This window comes from Lacerta agilis, chromosome 7 (assembly GCF_009819535.1).
Source record: "Lacerta agilis isolate rLacAgi1 chromosome 7, rLacAgi1.pri, whole genome shotgun sequence".
In the NCBI taxonomy this organism is placed as follows: domain Eukaryota; kingdom Metazoa; phylum Chordata; class Lepidosauria; order Squamata; family Lacertidae; genus Lacerta; species Lacerta agilis.
Window position 1 is genome coordinate 27,197,057 of NC_046318.1, and position 19,208 is coordinate 27,216,264.

Sequence of the window (19,208 nt, forward strand, 5' to 3'; positions counted from 1 at the left end):
CTAGCTCCACCATGGCTGTGATTCACCTAAAGCAGCTTACAAAATCCAGTTCTCTAGTTGTTAATGCCCATCCCATCCTTCATTTGGATCCTCTTAGGCTTTTCCACTGTCCAAGAGCAGAGCGACTAGCTGGGAGGGAGCTGTAAAGCAATGACATTTGGATGAAGTCATGCATGTGGTTACCTCATATTAACATCAAATGCAGACAGAAGCCTCCTCCTTATTTTATGCAAGCTTCACCTGCATCAAGCAAGAGTGTGGTGTGAATGCAGAGAATACATAAAATCGGGATAGGAAAAAAACTTAAAATTTCCAGGATCTTACTACCATGCTTGAACAATAGCTGCAGATACTTCATGAATTTGTCCTTTTAAAGTGCAATCATATGCACACTTTGGTTCTTTTTATGCAGTTTACTTTGTATTGATGTTTTCATTGGCTTTAGAAATATGTATTGATAAATTGTTAATATGCTGTACACTGACCCCTGACCACGTGAAGGCCATTATAGAAATATCTAAACAGGAGAAATATTGACAAAATGAATGTAAGGAAGCATAGTGTCAGTGTAATTAAACATAATGTTTAACCCTAAAAGCTATGTAGTATGGTTATGTTTTGTCATTGTGTCGCATGTAAAATTGTGTCACATTGTGTCATATGTAAAAATCTAATTAAATAATCAGAAATAAAACAAACTTACACAATAAACTTCTGCTTGAGCAAATGTCCACTGTCTGCAGCTCTCCCCACCCCCCTGCCCCGTGAGAGGCTGCACGAGGATGGAGGTAACCAGGATGTGTCTGCTGGTGTCTTGATCTCGCTTCTAGTTAGCATTAGTAACTAAGGCATGCAAATGAAGAAGTACTGCAAAATTCTGTATATTAAAAAGTTCTTTATTAACCTGAATATATAAAAAAGACAAGTTGTCTACCATAATAGGAGTTCTTGCTTCATGTGGAAAGAAAACTTTTTACAAAGTGAAAAAATAAATACCTTTTGGGGTAAGGTTTATACGCTAATGTGCCATAAAAAAGTAGAGCTTTAATATTTTGACAAAATGTCTGTGCAAAGAAACAAATGCATACACACATTACTGCTACATTAAGGCAATATGAAAAGTATATTCAGAAAGTCTCAGTAAAGTGACTTTTCTAGCTTTCTTTTTAGCTAGTATTGCACCCAAACATGGTCATCTAGTTTTCAATATTTTGGAGCATTCACTAGCTGACCAAAGTCCAAAATGCCCAGGGACAGGGTTTGTGGTAGAAGGTAAGACGGTTTTAAGAAAGAATAATTTAACACAGCTGCATTTTAGAAAACCATATTAACATTATACTTTTTGAGAATACGTTTCTCCCAACACAAGGCAGATAAACAGAAACAAGTACAAGAGAAACAACTGACTCTTGCAAGAGAAAAATGTTTCAAAGATGTTCAAAGTTACTTTTTTAATGTATGCATTTCAGCATTTTCTTCTCAGGAGGTGCCCAACAGGCTGCCAAATTTACTCAAACCTGTATAGTAAACAAATACTACTATTTGCTTAAAGCTTTGCAATCTTAGGTTCTTAAATACAAAGATTTAAAAATAGTTTCTTCAGTGAGACTAAAAGCAGAAACTAAGTTACTGTGAAATAACAGATGTAGATATTAAAAAACTAGTTTTCCTAAAAGATAAATGGAGTGATCATGCTAAATAAAGTAACTTTAAAAACAATATTTATAATTGCAAAAAACAGGCAGTGTTGCCCTTGCTGGATACTACGGAGTAACTTTTCATCTTTCCTCCTCAGAATTTTTTTTGTATATTGCCATTTTATAAATAAATGTTGTTTCATGTGACATGAGGTTGTCTACAAGTCATTCACAGTATACCCATAAAACTAATTCTCCAAACACTCTGAACAGAGATCATTCTCTATTCTTCCCTCCCTCCCCCCATAGTTTTGTAGCGGTCGTTTTGACTATAATTGCTGGCAGATGCTGAAGTGACTGCTCACCTTCACCATCAATGGAGTCGGGGGAAAACATTAGTGCAGTATTTTGGAAGTACAAGATAGTTTAGAAGCTTGTATAGTGTACATCTTCCAGTGATAACATGGAGGTCATATTACTGTCAGATTAAGCAGGCTGGTGTGGGTAGGCAAATACACATGCTGGACGTGCTCTACTCGAGATCTGCAAACTGGACATGACTAGAAGGAAAAAACAAAAGTTGGAACATTTACTCACTGTTGTTAACAACTTTATGTATAATATAAGGGTTTATCAGTTCACATAGCCTGAAGGTTCTAACATTCAGTTTTTCTGCTAATAATAATAATAATAATAATAATAATAATAATAATAATTTATTATTTATACCCCGCCCATCTGGCCGGGTCTCCCCAGCCACTCTGGGCTAATATGAACTGCATTCTGGTGCACTACTGCTGTGACACCATGCTACAAATATGACAAGCCAGAGAATGGCTTGTTGTGAGGTCCAAAGTTGGGCTTGCCAGTGTTTGTTTTTGGCTTACCACTTACGGTTTATTTGGCCAAACAAGCCAGAAGCCCAAGTTTGGACATCACAAGTCAAGCTCTGGCTTGTTCCTTTCCAACTGGGCCGGACCCTGCGATCACCGTATGAGGCCCTTCTTCATGTGCCCTCTCCACAAGGTCCAGAGGGTGGCAACATGAGAATGGGCCTTTTCTTTTGCTTTGGATTTGTTTTTTTAAGGTTCTATACTCTGGATTAATGAGGGAATGCATAGGAAGGTGAGGGATGGAAGGTGGAAAACTGTATTATAGAGGCAGGGAATGGAAGATCTCCCAGGGTGGGAAGCTGGAAGAAAAAGCTCCCAGGTGAGAGATGAGAGGGTCTGCCTACTTTTATGTGAGACAAGGGTTAAGATCTATCTCTGAAAGAGGACTTGGTATTTTTTTCTTTTCTTTAGATTTATTTTTTTATTGTATCATATGCTGAAAAGTTTCAATTTTTTTAAGAGAGAGAGAGAATTGTCCTTTTCTGCAGTAGCTCTGTTTGTGGAATGCTCTCCCAGCACCTTGACTACATATCTTTAGGCATCAGGCAAAAATGTTCCTCTTCTCCCAGGCCTTTGGCTCATTAAACAATCTATGGCTTTTTAAAAGTGGGTGGGTGCACGCACAGGGGAAGGCTATTGCTTTGTTTGCTTTTGCTATGTATTTTTGTGTTTTTATACTCTAATCTGCCCTGTGATACTCAGATGAAAGGCGGTATATAAATCTGATGAAAATAATGCAGCAAACAGCAAGGGAGGAGAACCATGATTAGAGCACTATGTATCAGCCACTGCTCATTCACATTAAGCCACAGCTGTTTTATACTATGCTTTCATGTAATGTATAAATCAGACCAATAATTTAATATGCGATTCAATGTTGTTGTAATTAATTTTATAATTACCTGTAATTGTGCAGCACATGACTCACAGCACACGGTGTGACCACATGGACAAAATGTTGAATTTATTTCTTCTTCACAGCATACCATACATAGTAGGGATTCTTTAAGCTTCCGTAACTTTTCTTGAAGAGTTTTCATCTGCTGGCAGTTGAGACCTTCACAGCTATCACAGTTCATACTGTTTTCTGAAGACTTAAGGGGAGAACTGGGCGGGCTCTGGTCGTTTCTCGAAACAAGATCCACAATGCCAGCATTGTAAAGGGCTCGCCTTGCATGATCATAAGCTTCCTTAGATGTCCGCTTAATATCAAACACATACTTTTTGCCGAGATTAATATTCTCATTCAGGAACAAGGATGCTAAATGGCCCTTTAAGTCTCGACTGTACTGCATCATAACAGCACTAGTAACAGTGTCACACCTACCAGAGTGGGGAGAAAAACCAAGTATAACTCAGTCAAACTGAACAAAAAGGTGAAATAATAGGTTCTGTTTATTCAGATAATTTTAATACTGTAATTGCAATGAGAACATGGAAGACTATTCTAAAAGAAAAACGGCATTCTTAGTTTGAATACTTCCATTCCCCAAAAGAGAATAGTTTGAAATGGGTTGTTACAAGTTTGTTAAACCAGAGTTGCATAAGAAATTAATTTAATGGAATGTTTAGGAAGTGTTAACTTTATATTGTGTTCATACAAGAGGTTTCTTCAAACATTTCTTCCCACTTCAGATATAAAAGAATATTCCTAACCAACAAAATTAAATCCACTCAGGAGGCAGCAGAATAAAATGAAGCTTTTTAATTCACAAGTATTAAAACTTATACCATGGTTATATCAACTAAAAAGAGAAACTTAAGCACTTATGCAGGAAATATTTAATGCATTTGAAACTGGATTTGTTTTCTAGAAATACAAACCTGTAAAATGCATGTGTTTCTGTTATCGCTCTGTACAGTCCACTAGCTGCTCTGGTGCTGACCATCTTGAAAAGGTGAACTATGCTATTGCCAGATTCCTTTGTGACAGTCAAGTACACATTCTTTCCAGACTGTGTTGCCATCTGAACAACTGGGTATGCAATCCTATAAGGAAGGCAAGTATGTTAAAGAACAAGTCCTGTACTGAGAGCCTAAAAGGACTGTGAGGAACAACTACAGGCCAGCTATAGTTTTGCAGGGAACATTTTAGGTTAATACTAAGCTAGAACAATTTAGCTCTTTAAATTTATTTATTTATTTAATAATATATAACCTACATAACAAGTGTTTCCAAAGCATAAAGCTAGAATATGAAGAGAACAACATAAATAGTAAAAATATAAATACATAAGTATTAAAAGGTCTTTAAAACATTACAAGATCCCATGTAGTATAAAATGTAAAATGGTTCGTTACTCTTCAGAGAAAGCCCACTTAAAAAATTAAGTTTTCAATAGTCATCTGAAAGCAAAAATGCTAGGTGCTATTTCCACAAAGCTGGAGTCACAACACTAAAAGCCTGCTTTCTAGTTGATGTCAGGCAGACCTCTGGAGCATAATGAATCCTTAACAATGCCCATTTGGAGGAATGCAATTGTTAGGTAATATGCGTCAAGGCAATCTCTTAAGTAATCTGGTTCCACATCATGCACTACCAGAAAGAAACAAAGCCACCTACAACTATTTCGACAGCTTAATCTATAGCACATGGGGGTGGGGGATCTCCGGTCCATGGACATAATTAGGCATGGCAGCCCTTGCCATTCAGCCCTTGAGATGCCCATATATGACATGAGTTAAGAGCAGGTAAAGTCAGTGTCTGGATGAATGCTTTGCATGCACTATTAATCTGTTGCCTGTGAAGACCCAGATGGCTGAGGATCACCTGACTGCTGGGCACTTGGGAAGCACTTCCCAGGGGACTTAGCAAGCTCTGTGCTCAGCACTTCCCAAACACAGGGCTTGCAAAGCCCCTTATGTAGTGCTTCCAGTGAAAGAGGTTTGGAGGTGTGGGGTTGGCAAAGGGGAAGTCCTATTGGAGAAGTGCACCCATGTGATGTTGAGCGTTAATCATAGAGAACAGGTAACAATGGTTGAATCACAACAGATGTGTATCCCACAACTCTTCTGAACCTTTTAATTGAGTTTAGTAGGTATTTATTACCTGTTGATGGGAGTGAAGTCGTCTTTACACATGGCAATACCCTCAGGACCAATACCAATAAAAAGTTTCTGCCCTTCACTGTCTCTAACAGAATGCCATTCCACCCCATAGTTCTCCAGTGTTGACACAATCTGTAAAACTTGATACTCTGCTGAAGCTTGGGTGAGGCCTTCAAGTTCCTTATGCTTTGCAGTAATACTGTAGGTAACAAAAAGTTGAGAATAGGTTAATCATTCAAACACGCATAAGCAAGATACAGTGTTTAAAGACATAATCAACTTCTTGAACATTTTGTAACTTTAAATGATTTACAAGATTTAAATATTGGCTTTTATCAAGAAGACCTCAAATGTTTTGAATTTCATAGAATTATTTTTAATGATACATTGTTAAGTAATTTTTTGTCCTTATTTAAATGTAACTAAGTATGGTAAGGTAAAGGGACCCCTGACCATTAGGTCCAGTCGTGACAGACTCTGGGGTTGCGGTGCTCATCTCACGTTAATGGCCAAGGGAGCCGGCATACAGCTTCTGGGTCATGTGGCCAGCATAACTAAGCCGCTTCTAGTGAACCAGAGCAGTGCACGGAAACGCCGTTTACCTTCCCGCTGGAGCGTTTACCTTCCTGCTGGAGCGGTACCAATTTATCTACTTGCACTTTGACGTGCTTTCAAACTGCTAGGTGGGCAGGAGCTGGGATTCAGCAATGGGAGCTCACCCCATCGCGGGGATCCGAACCACCAAGCTTCTGATCAGCAAGCTCTAGGCTCTGTGGTTTAACCCACAGCACCACCCGCATCCTACTAAGTATGGTATTACGTAATATTTAGAATTAAGGTTTTACATGGTAACACATTAAACAGTTGTTGATAAGATTAGGTACCTTTTGAGAAAAATGAGATTACAAAATTTGCTGAACTATGAATGTGGCTTCATGCTTTAAAAAACTCAAACACTAATTGAAGAGCAATCTCACCACACTTAAACAATTCTAAATCTTACTCAGTTCAATAGGAGATGTAAACATTTTCAAATTCTCCCACGAGACCTGCCTTTTTTAAAAAATATTTTATTTAATCAGTCTAAGAATCAGGAAAATATATTATAGTATATAATATATATTATAGTAATACACAGGTAACATATAGCTTCAAAATTAAATTCCTTAAATATTATGAGTACTACAGAAAATGAAGAAGTCTTAGATATGACTGTGTTAGCATAAATCCTGCATATAAAAATGTGTGGTTTGCAACAGCAGTGAATATGCCAACGATATGCATCTGAACAATTATTTCTGCCATGGTAATGTTCCTAGAAAACAAACCCTCTTACCTGTCCAAAACAGTAGTGGTAAGCTCCTTTGTACAGAACTCTTCATAATGATATTTGGCAGTATTTTGATTATAATCACCAAACTTCAACTGTGCAAGTAGTGCACTAAGTTCAATTGCATGTTCAGAAGAACACTGAAGATTACCAGCCAGAAGATCCTCCTCTATATGCAAGAAAAACATGTGCCTAAAAGGAAATTAATTTAAAAAGTATTAAGTCATATTTAGTAAAATATGTGACAGAAATAGGTCTGCTTCTTCTTTTAAATTTAACAAGATATTGTTCTGATTTCCCTATCTGTAACAATTGGAAAATATAAATTACAGAATACCTCAGTGATAGAGAATGAAGTGGAAGTCTGATTCATCTTGAGACATTGAAATAGAAAGACAGTATGAAAGATGAAGTTTTAGTCAAAGTGAGTGAACAGAACAGCATCTATTCTAAGTTTATTTCCAGGGAGGAACAGGAGTTTACTCAGGGGAAAGGTCCTTTACATGTGACTTCACATATTACTGAAGGATGATGGCAACTTACAATCACGAGACACAATAAAACCCACTATGAATTGTTGAGGATACCTCTTCTGAAGATCAATTATTTTAAAAGCATAGCAAACTGAACTTTAAGGTAAAGAAAGGCAGAGATTTGAACTGCTCCACCATCACAGCTGCATTGCCAGTTCAACACGTAAGCTGGCAGAGGTTGGCTTGTCTGTACTGAGTGTTTTTCAGATATAAAGGAGGGTCCCTTTTGCACTATACACTTAAAGCAGTATCATACCACTTCCCCAAAGCAGTATAATGGCCTCCCCAAATAATCCTGCAAACTGAAGTGAGACTTGTTAGGAGATCCCTATTCCCTTCCTAGAGATAAAATTCCCAGAGTGGTTTAACTGGCAATTCCTTTCCCGAGGAGACTGTACTGTGAAAGGGATAGGGGTCTCCTAACATCTCTCAAAACTCTTAACAAACTTTAGTTCCCAGGATTCACTGGGGGAAGCCATGACTGTTTAAACTGATATACTACTTTAAATGAATAGTGCAAATGGGGCTGAGGGGAATAAGAAATCTGTCATGAGCAGCGTTAGAAACAGATATAAAAGCTAGGAACTAAATGGCACCTTAAACCTAGGTTGTGGGTGCCACAATGGAGTGTATATGTGAGCTTTTTTATAACAAGAATACAAAGCTGAAAATGAACTGCAGCTAAAATCTTGTGTTCATTTTTACATAATCTAGTCCTCAACAAAGCCATAGTTCCCCTGCCCGCCCCGCTAATATTCTTAAGAGGTTCTCTTATCCAGTCTTCAGAGAATGGCTGGAAGTGGGAAGGCAGAAAACGGTCCCCCTTTCCTTCCAGCAGTTGCAGTTTTAATCTGAATTCTTAAACTCAGTACTGCACCCAGAGCTCAGAAACTGCTTGCATTAATGAAATGCCCTTTCACAAAACGTGCCTAAAATAATGGGTTGTGAGTCTATAACATTCTGTTAAGTATCTGGTGATAGACCATTAGTTGTCTCACATATCAAATTGGAAATACTGTTGCACCTACTAATATATAAGTGTATTGTGAATCAGATCTTGCCCTCCTAGTTCAGAAGTGGAAAGACAGTGGTGAGGACTTTCTCTTGGAATGATCTGTTGCAGAATTAAGATCCTTTTTTATAATTCCTTTTAAAATCTTAACTGAATATTCTGGCCAATATTGGTTGTAACTCATGGGACTGCAGGTATGACAATCCCACACCAATCTGTGAGGGAGGTATAGTACAAGATAGGTGCAAGCTTCTGTGCAAATAACTCTTGTCAAAAATGCTAGGTTTTTATTAGTTTGCCAGGAAAACAGAAAACCTATTTTAAAGTTTAAAATACATGGATCAGAATCTGAAAGAGCCTTCTTTCTCCCTTGAACCCCCCCCCCCCTAGAGACCAGCGGCCCCTTTCGAGTAGAATGTAATGGGGTGGAGGGATTGCCAACTTCCCCCCCCCCTGCACATTTAGTAGTGCACTGAGGCAGTAAGCCAGTGTTTGAGCAGAAGAATGCCTCAGCTTTATGGTGGGAAACAGAAGCCGATGGCACCCTGTACGCCTCCTTCTGGTGCCACAGGTTTTGCTCTGCTTTCATTTGGACCACATCAGCGGGGCCAAGAGAGGCGTCCTGTCGTCTGTGCAGCCCAGGAACCTCCATACATGCTGCCCAGGCTTGCACCATGGGAAGGTCACTTTGGTGCTGCTGACACAGCTGTTTGAAGGCACACTCCATTGTCTCTTGAGACACATGGATGGCAACAACAAAATGTAGGAAGATTTATCTAGATCAATGTGCAAGAATCTGAGCAGGTGGAGAGTATTGTGGTTTATAACACAATACCTTTTATTTACTTCCTAAAATTTATATACTGCTTAATTGTAAAGAAAGCAACAACCTCAAAGCGGTTTACAAAAAGATAAAACAATAAAACTGCCAATAAGAAGAATCAGACTCAACAATTTAAGACTTTCAAAAAGTTAAATTAACAATAGGCTAAAAACAGATTAAAACTCACAAACGTTTTCTAAACATTAGGCCAAACTTGTCTAAACAAAAATGTTTTAGCTGGCACCAAAAGGAGTATAGTGAAGGCACTTGCCTGACATCAATAGGCAGGGAGTTTCAAAGTGTAGGTGTTGCCACACTAAAAGATTTGAGTTCCTATAAATGTGAAATGGGTACTATGTGGCATCTATAACAGTGCCATATCTGTCAATATGGTTGAGTGGGCATATAAGGCAATCCCACAGGTATCTAGCCATGTAAATTGTGTTAAATTGTGTTTAACATTGTGTTTTAATTATTGTAACCCACTCTGGGACCTTAGGGTGAAAAGCGAGTAATAAACTATTATAACTGTCATATTGTACAATTGTACAATGGCAGAGGAGGCAAGATTCCCAAGCCTTGTTCATCATTGTCATTTGATAAGGGAGGGGAAAGCTTGTTCAGCTATGCTATATGGATTCAACACTTTTTTCAGCAACCTCTACAAGATTTAATTGCACTTAGGCAAGACAGAACACTTACCTAGACAAAATATATTTAGACTGCAAAAAGTGTGAACTGTACTGTATATGCAAATTCAACAACCCAGTTTTAATGCAGCAAGCTGTTTGGAACAAATTTAAATTTACATAGCTCACTAGAATGGCCAGAATTCTGATTTTATCTCTTCAGAGATCAAACTGAACTTTAGTTCTTAACTAAAGTAAAATGGAATTAATGGTTTTGTCAAGTCCTTAAATGGCTTTGTCATGTCCTTAATTATAGTAGCTGTTTAATTTCTGACCACTCACTACAAAAAACAAGTTACCGGTACTTTATTCCAGTATTCTAAATGTATTGCTACTGAACTTTAACAAGAAGTTTTAAAGGATAAAATTTAATATAAGAAGTTTCACATATTTACTCAATGTCAACAATGCTTACTATTCCAAAAGTAGACAAAAGTTTAGACTTGTTACTTCTTCACAAAAGGCCTCAAGCACAAAAGCAGAACTTTCTTCCCTGAAACAACAATTTCAGACCAATCAGGAGTCGAATTTCCTCAGAAACTCGGCTTTCTTCCAATGCAGCAGTCACCGATTACATAGAACAGCCTGGCAGCTATTAACAAGGGTTACTTTCAGTCAATGACCTACAGTTACATTGTTGTTGCTTCTCTAGAGCAGCCGCCACACATCCTTCACTGCTGCCGTCGCTGTTAGCAAGTAAAACACAGCCACACCCAGAATAAGTTTTGAGACTCAACTTTCTCATTGCAACTCATTTCTGAACCTTGGATTTCTCGATTACTATCCCGTTTTTACCTTAAAACAAACTACCAGGCAGCTCCATGAAGCTTCCCCGAATTCCTTGGAATAAATCCAAACTCAAAACAATTCCCCACAATTATATAGATGGCTTACTAACACCCTGGCACAATTTCTTTGAAAGTTAAAGTAATTACAGGAGCATCTTAATTAAAGGTGGGGTTTTTTGTGTCTTCTTCCCATCCCCCACTTTTTACAATATTCAGGTACCAGAATACTGTAAAAACTATGTATCCTGAAGCATTTCAACTTAGCACATGGACTTGGAATAAAGGTGTTCATATTTAAGACCATGAAATTTCAGCTGACACACTGTTTGGGCTTCTTTTCCTGGCTATGAATTACTATACAGTGGTGCCCCGCTAGATGAAAATAATTCGTTCTGCGAGTATTTTCGTCTAGCGGGTTTTTCGTCTAGCGAAGCAGCAATGCAAACCGCGGTTTTCGCTAGCGAAGCAGCAATGCAAACCGCGGTTTTCGCTAGACGAAGAAAAAAAATTCGTCTTGCAAGGCAAGCCCATTCAAAAATTCGTCTTGCGAGACGGGCTTCCACTAGACGAATGCCTTCGTCTAGCGAGGCACCACTGTAGTAGAATATGGGCAAATGTAATAACAATGATTTGCTACTGGGGAAATCTAAGTTTGAAGAATTATTCAGCCTATTAAGTAAAACAGCAAAACAGCAATCACAGTTTCACACTTAATGTCATGTTCTCAAGCCTATTAAAAGCAGTTTCATGGGTCAAGTCAAATAAAAAAAGACCATTATGTCTTCAAAATCCAATCTAATTCAAATTTATGTGGAGAATGCTCTAGGGTTGAACTCTTGGAATTTATAATAGCCAGCTTCACATATCTCTCACAAGTATACAAAACTTCCATTTACAAATACATATTCACACAATGGTTGATACTTCAAAAGAATAACCTAATCTCAGCACACTGTTTTCTACACTAACAATATGCAAATATGTACAAGGGAACTGCTCCTGTCAGTGCTCTCAAACTGATGCCTATTCTTTTCAATGGCACAGACTAGGTAAGGATGAGACATCAACACTGAATCTCTTAATCTCTGGAATTGAATCTCTGGAAGACTATACACAAAGAGAAGGGGTTCCCCCACACACACTGGTACTCTCATTCTTTGGAACTTGCCAACATTCATAGCCTTTCAAAGCAGTTCAGAAAACTGTTGCTATATTGACAAATCACAGGATAGAACTCCTGCTCTTCACTTTGCAAGTCTAGCACAAAAAATATGTTTGAGTGTTAAGGTTTAAAAGTCCCAGACAGCTGTAAGCCAGGTTTTGCACAGTAACTGTAACAGCATGAAAAATATCCCCAAGTTATAATGCACAGCATTGTTTTCTTAAAAGTAAAATATTAGCCAAAGTAATTCATTTAAGAAATATTGTTCCATCACATGCAATGAAAGCTTTTGAAAACATGATACACAACACAGAAGGTCTGTGCACTTAAAAAAGAAAACAAGATGCAACCTGAATATTAAAAAGCTGTACAGATTATTTCAGAAGTATTCTAGTCCATAAAATGTTAGCAGCCCTGCCATCCCATGAACCTAGCAGCATCCAGATTCGTAAGTTGCCTGACTAACAAATAGTTAATTCATTGTTACAAGAGAATAACATTATGTACAAAGCACGAGAATAGCATAAATGCATTTACAGAAGAGCTGTGATTATTTGCAACCATCTATAGCGGGCTATAGTTTGGAAGTGAGCATTTTTCTACAAGAAAATGTATTTTAATAAAATCTCACCATGCTACTGAAACATTTCATCTTAAGCATTACGGTATACGGCTGGGTGAAATTTTACCATGAAGGCTACCTAAATAAGCCTCATAGGGAATAAAGGTGAAGTCTTCCAAGTGCATTTTAAAAGTGTAATTACACAATTTTTGTCAGTGTTTGAATTCAAGTGTAAGCTTAAGATAGCTACATATTTCCTAAAGGGAGAAACCAGCTGTTTTCTCTTTGTGGTTTGAAGCAGGGCCTAAACTTGTTTGAAACATTACTGTAATATGATATCAGAACTCTGTAAACTGAAACACTGGGTGGAACAGTTTCCTGCTATGAACATTTTAAAACGACCTGCAATAACACTGCTAAGAGGTTACTATCGGGCAAACACTTTGTGTTACTTCCACTTGTAGAAAGGCTCCTGTAATTACAGGAGGTACTACCCAGGCCTATATATGAACATACACTGCTATGGTAAGTTTTATTCCCCATAACAAATACTATTTTACAATAAGACCTTAGCTTCAGATTCAATTCTACAGACACATTAAAGTTACATTCTAAACTTCTACTGGAGAGTTGCATATATTGAAAATAACAAAGTACGAACAGGTCTCACTGGGAGTTCTTTCTTTCTTACCTTGTCTGTTCTTGCAATATGAGATGGGGCTCCACAAAGAACTTGACACGTAGTTTCAGTCTGTAAGGAGGCAGACCGTCCATCTGCTGGGATATTCTATTTCGCAAATTCAGCCACAAATTCTCTCCTTTGCTGCCTGTGAACTGGAGTCCGAAGTAATCAACTTCTATAATGCCCAATCGTCTACAAACCTATGATTAAAAATTGGAGCATCATAAAAGTTAGTACAAGAATCATCATGAAGTAGTGTGGCAAGACGATGTTTAACAAACTACAGGAAGTCCACAAAACAATATGCCACTTGATACTGGTGGAGCTGATAAACAAGCATATACAGTACTACAAAATGACAAGCTAAATCAGATTGTTCTTAGGGTGCCAGAACCAACACCTCATACCTAATGCTTGTAGAAAGAATGATCCATCTGTGCAAGAACATTCACCATGTTGTAAACACCAAATCCAAAGACTTGGGTCTCCTGCCAAAAACATGAACAGTTGGGTGAACGTTCTGGGTTAAATGAGCAGAAACAATGGGCGCAGCTGGACCACTGCATAAAACCCTGAACTTCTCCATGCACATGTTGAAAGCAGACGGTTCAAATGCACATGTGGCGTGTACATTTACACCACGTGGTGCCAACGAAAACTAGAGCCTTGCAGGGTTCAGTTGCTTGCCACAACAAATATAACAATTAGTCCACATGCTTTGCCAAGAACAGTATTCCCCATGCAGGGGCGATACATTGGGGGGGGGGGAGTAGTCAAGTCACCTGCCATCGCCCCTGCAAAGTACCACGTGGCTAATGCTAGTAAAAGGGGGGGAAATTTCAGGATGTGTGATGCGGGGGGGTGGGGGAAGCAGCAGCTCGGTAAGCAACGCGTGGGAGGCAGCCAGAGCAGCAGCGTCGCTGCAGGCTCCGCAGCTCCGAGGCCGTTGCATCCCCCCTCCCCTTGCCCGCATCCCCCCATCCCGATCCCCAGCTGCTCCGTGTCCATTCCCACCGAGCACGAGAAAAGGCGGCGGCTCTCGTTCGGACGTGAGAGCGGAGAATCTCGAGGTGAAGCAGAGAGCGCGCGAGAGCAGCCCCGTCGCGGCTCGTGGGTCGCGAGCTCCTTCAACGACCATTCATGAATCAACGGCGGGTTGCGGGAAAGCGGGGGGGGGGAGAGGGAGAGAGAGAACGCGCGCGGCTCTTCACCTGGTCGAGGCAGTCTTCGCCGTTGGCTTTGGCTTCTACCTCCACCTCCATCACCACCGCGTCCGGCCTGGTCACATAGCACAGCATGGCCGCTGCCTTGTCGCGAAGACGCGCACCGAAGAGCCCCGGCTGCCTCGCGGCTGCCCACCACCCGCCAGCCCGCACCCTCCCCCTGCGCTCAAACCTTTTCGTGCTTTGAGGCGAACGACAGTTGGCGCTCCTATATCTCTCCTCGGTGCGCTCCCCTCCCTCCTCAGCCCCCGCCCTCCGAACGAAAGCGAACCAATGCGCGCACGCTGCTCTATTTACATGCAGCCGTCCGAGCCAACCGAAACGGCGGGGGAGGGGGGCGGCAGCTAAGGCGGTTTGTTATTGCCAAGAGGCTATATAGCCTCAAATAGGTTGGCAGAGGGAACTTGAGGTTTCCGATTGCATATCGTAGGAGCTCCATGTGCGGGGCAAGAAGGGTGGAACCGAATTGGAATCGGTGAAAAAAGTGAAAGGGAAACAGGCACGGTTTATGTGGCATATAGACGATGCCCGATGAGATAAAGCTTAGTTTTAAAGTGTACAGGAAGCAAGTCTTCAGTTCAAGGTCATCATTTGTAGCCACCACTTCCATTATATATGTCCTTTCCCAATTTCTGTTAACAGGCACATACTAGGAAGGCTTATCCTGTTAGTGCTAGGTACTGATTGGAAATGACCATCTTAATAATATTTACCTGAATATTTACCACAATAGTTACTTACCTGATTTTTTATTTTAACTTCGTTATTTGGTTTTCATTGTAAGAATTTATGTACAGTTCTTGTGAACTGCACTGATTTTTAATGAATTAGCAGTATAGATATTTCATAAATACCGGTAAATAAATTAAGGGGCAAATCAGAAGAAAAGTATTTTTACGACTGAAATCCTAGCCATACTTGTGTAAGAGGAAGTCCCACTGAACTACTTTTGAGTAGACATACATAGGATTGCACTGTTAATAAAGTAACAGCAATTATTATACTGAATGTGATCTAAAATATGGCATGTAATAACCATATTTATTTATCAGATAAATAGAACCATCTTTAATATGAATAGTAATTGCAACACCATCATGCTGTAAAACACTTTATAACAACTAGCATACAGCTTTTAATGTTTGACATTTTATTATGTTTTTATATGTGCTGGAAGCTGCCCAGATTGGTTGGGGAAACCAATAAATATACATTTATTTATTTATTATAAATAATAAAATTATTATTAATAATAATTTATTTTATTTATTTATTACATGGGAGTAGCTGTGTGGTACTCCTAAAATGCACACACCCCATTAAAATAGGAAACATACTTAACTCAGTTTTTCTTAAGTAGTGGATTGCATCACTCTCACAAGACTTTACTGTCTACTGAAAAAAACTAATCAAGGTGTTCCAATCAGGGTTGTAAGAGAGAGATCTTTGTTAAATCTTTGGAACTGCAAGTAAGCTTGGCTATACTGTGCACATTTGTTGCTTAAGAAAACACTAAATGGAAAACGCAGATAAACTGTCCAGTGTCATGTTTTACCAACAGTTCTGTTAATCCAGGAGAGGCAAAATGGTACATATTGGTCATTTGGTACTTAATCTTGCAATGCGGTATATATACTGCTGTCTACTACTAATGCCTTTCTGCTTTTTCTACATAAGACAAACATGCTAGTCTCTCTGCAACGCAAAAGAAGAGATGACATAAAACTGTTATCAGAAAACACTAGGATAACATTTTACTCTCCAAGGACATTGGCCACTTTCTTGGGAGACTCCAGCATGAGGTTGCTGCATGAGAACCAATAGTGATACTTGATTCTATGTATTGTTTCCCGTCCCATTGCAGGTATTAACTCAGCAATGCTAGCATGATTTTTATCATTTATTAGGGTTGCAATATGTCTGGAATTTCCTGGACATTCAGCCCTCGTAAACAGCATCAGGGTGGAAATCGCTTAAATGTCCAGGAATCTCCAGATGCATGCCAGCCCACGTTGGTAGTGTAGATTTTGGGTTCATTTCATTTAAGAAAGCCCAACAACTTTGGCAACAAAAAAAAACAATCAAAAAACAAACCCAAAACTTTTGTATCCAGATTTTCACTTTTTGAAATATGGCAACCTTAATTTACTACCCCTGTTATGAAAAGTTACTACTTATTTTGCATACATTTCAGCTCTAATTTGAATGGTCACAGGCTATACTTTTGCATTTCCTTGCCCTTCACCTATTACAGTATTTATTTATAAAAAAAATATTTACCACTGTATCATAAAAATACATCACAGCATACATACATACATATGTATAATCCCTCAACACCTTTACCTGTCAATGATTATACTTTATGCATCTGATCAAGTGGACTCTAGCTTATATATTTGCCACATTTTTCCTTGTTGCTTTTGATATACTACCCCTCTGGAAGTTTATTTCAAAACACTGAACTGCAGCAAAAAAGAGCTTTTGTCTCTGCCTAGTTTCATTTCCCCCCTACATTCTTATATGCAATTCCATCCTCTCATCCTGCATGTGATAGATTCTGCAGATTATGGGGAACCTTTTTTATTATCTTGGTTACCATGGGGGACTTTGTTATATTCTCCTCAGTCATTGTTGCTTGCAACCGCCACCTAGTGGTGCCAATTACAAAAAACAACAACTAAGGTCATCTTAAAACAAGAGTCTCCCCACTCCGCCCTGCCCCAACCTGCAGTTTGTTCAACTGGGACAGAGCTTTCCAAACTTTTCATGTTGGTGACGCACTTTTTAGACATGTATCATTTTGCGAAACAGTAATTCAGTTTTACCAGAAAACGGAGGTTAAACTAACCCCTTCCCAGCCCCGGAAGGAGCGCTGGGAGTATTTGCGTGACACACCTACCTACACACTGCAGGCGACACACTAATGTGTTGCAACACACAGTTTGGAAAGCTCTGAACTAGGAGTATGAAACAATCCTATGACCCTGCAGGGAAAGGGCAGAGTGTCTGACACTGTTGGGTAAAAACTGAAGCTTGTATTGTAAGCTGTTGACAAGCAGTAACCTTCTTGACCTGAAAATGGCCTAGTTTCAATTCCATCATAAGCAGAAGCTCACTACCCTTCCTACTGAAGGCTCCCTCTCCAGAGCTAGAATATGCAGCTCAAAATAATTCTGAAGTCACTGTTAGGGAAAATTCCAGCCGCCACCTTCCCCCACCGTGCAGCCTCCTCGCGGGACTCCCGCGCGGACAAATGCGGGACCTGGAAGCCTCTTTTCTTCTCTTTGCCCCCCCCGACGATGAGCGGGTACCCCTTCACCACACAAGTCGCACAAGCACCACATAAAACCCTCGCGATAAAGGGTTTCCCCTAAATGTCCCGATCTGCGCCCCCAAGCCTCAATCTGCCTTCGGAGAAGCGCTCCTGTCAAAACAGCGCTCCGCTGGTCTCCATTTTCTCAATGAACGGGAAACCCACCAATCAGGAGCATGCATTCAGCTCAGCCTGCAAAATGGAATGTTCAGGTCAGCTACTATGATTCAATCATCACCTTCACGCTTGACTGAACACTAAGTGGGTTTTGACAGGCTCCCCGCTGGGAGAACAATGGAATCGAAACCAAAATGTAACCAGTTGAGGAAACTATTAATTATAACTTGCAACAATGTATCAAATGGACAATTTAGACGCTGGGTGGCCCAATTTTGACAGCTCGAAATATTTATTATTGTAAAAATCCACAACTCCTGAACGCAGTATCCGATTTGCCTGGTTCGGGTGTCTATTTGCTCCTTGTAAAATAACCTTTCTAACCCCTCGGTCCCCGCCATCCTCCGATCATCAGAAGTATATTATTTCGATACTGCATAATTTTTGGACTCTCCACTCAGTGGCTTTCATAATCCCCTAAGCAGCGAGTCACGTCCGCAGGAGGAGATACACCCCTCCCGATAATCCAGTCAAGCACCCATCCATCAGCTACCATGGCAGCAGACATCCTCCTAGGATCTTTCTATTGTCCTGACGCAGAAGAAACCTTCAATGTGTATTACACCCACCCTAGATCCATTCACCGGTTCCTGCCATCCTTCCTGATATGCAAAACTTGTTTTTCCCCTATGTAAATTTTACTGTAACCTCCTCTCTCCCCTCCCATCTCTGACGTTTCTGTGATGTATTTCGCTATGTATTCTGGGCTATCGCGGGAACTTTTAAAAGTCCAGGACACCCTTTGTTCGGGGTTCGGATCCTCCTGAACCTTGTTGCGCAATAAACTCCTTTGCTTTTGCTCCAATCTCCGGCTGGTCTCCATTGCCTCCGCAGCGAACCACGGGCTTCCTCCGTAGGACCGGGAGCTGAGCCTTCTCGACCCGGTAATTTCCGTAACAGTCTTGGTGCCGAAAGCCGGGACCTGCGTTCTCCCGTGGTGGCTGGGGACCCCCACCGAGCCTTCAGCCGGCAACGGGACCCTTTTCTCCCGTGGAGACTCGACGGATCCCTGGCCATCCTCCGGGCGGTAATTGCACGTCTCAAGGGGAGCCAACCGGGGAGCAAAGGCAAAGTTCAGCCGGCTTCGTCTCCAACGATCCAGCGGATCGCGGTGGAAGACGCGTAAGTATAAATCCAGTGCACTGGTGATTGGGGGGAGGGGGGAGGTAAGCCTGGCAACCGCAATCTACTGCTCTCTTGCCTATCATTTCTTGCCTGTCTCTCAGTCTGTCCCGTGGACTGCTGCTCAACTCGAAAGGGGAGTCCTGAGCTCTATCTCCTTTTCTCCAATACCCAGTCAGCCGCCCCGTTAGCTGGTCTAACGAACGCAAGG

The 19,208-nt window shown here is 40.3% G+C and overlaps 1 protein-coding gene across 2 annotated transcripts; it reads right to left on the bottom strand.

Moving 5' to 3' along the window:
* Nucleotides 1-875: 875 nt before the first annotated feature.
* MYLIP (myosin regulatory light chain interacting protein) lies at nucleotides 876-14,555 on the bottom strand. Of its 2 annotated transcripts, none has more exons than XM_033154632.1 (7): nucleotides 14,371-14,555; nucleotides 13,169-13,359; nucleotides 6,915-7,100; nucleotides 5,580-5,777; nucleotides 4,355-4,519; nucleotides 3,433-3,853; nucleotides 876-2,197 (listed from the first exon to the last, which is right to left on the bottom strand). In XM_033154632.1, the coding sequence occupies exons 1-7, from the start codon at nucleotides 14,455-14,457 to the stop codon at nucleotides 2,108-2,110; spliced, it is 1,338 nt and encodes a 445-aa protein (XP_033010523.1). In that variant the 5' UTR covers nucleotides 14,458-14,555; the 3' UTR covers nucleotides 876-2,107. The 2 variants fall into 2 exon arrangements, with proteins under 2 accessions (XP_033010523.1, XP_033010524.1); XM_033154633.1 differs by lacking the exon at nucleotides 14,371-14,555 and adding an exon at nucleotides 13,567-13,745.
* Nucleotides 14,556-19,208: the final 4,653 nt, after the last annotated feature.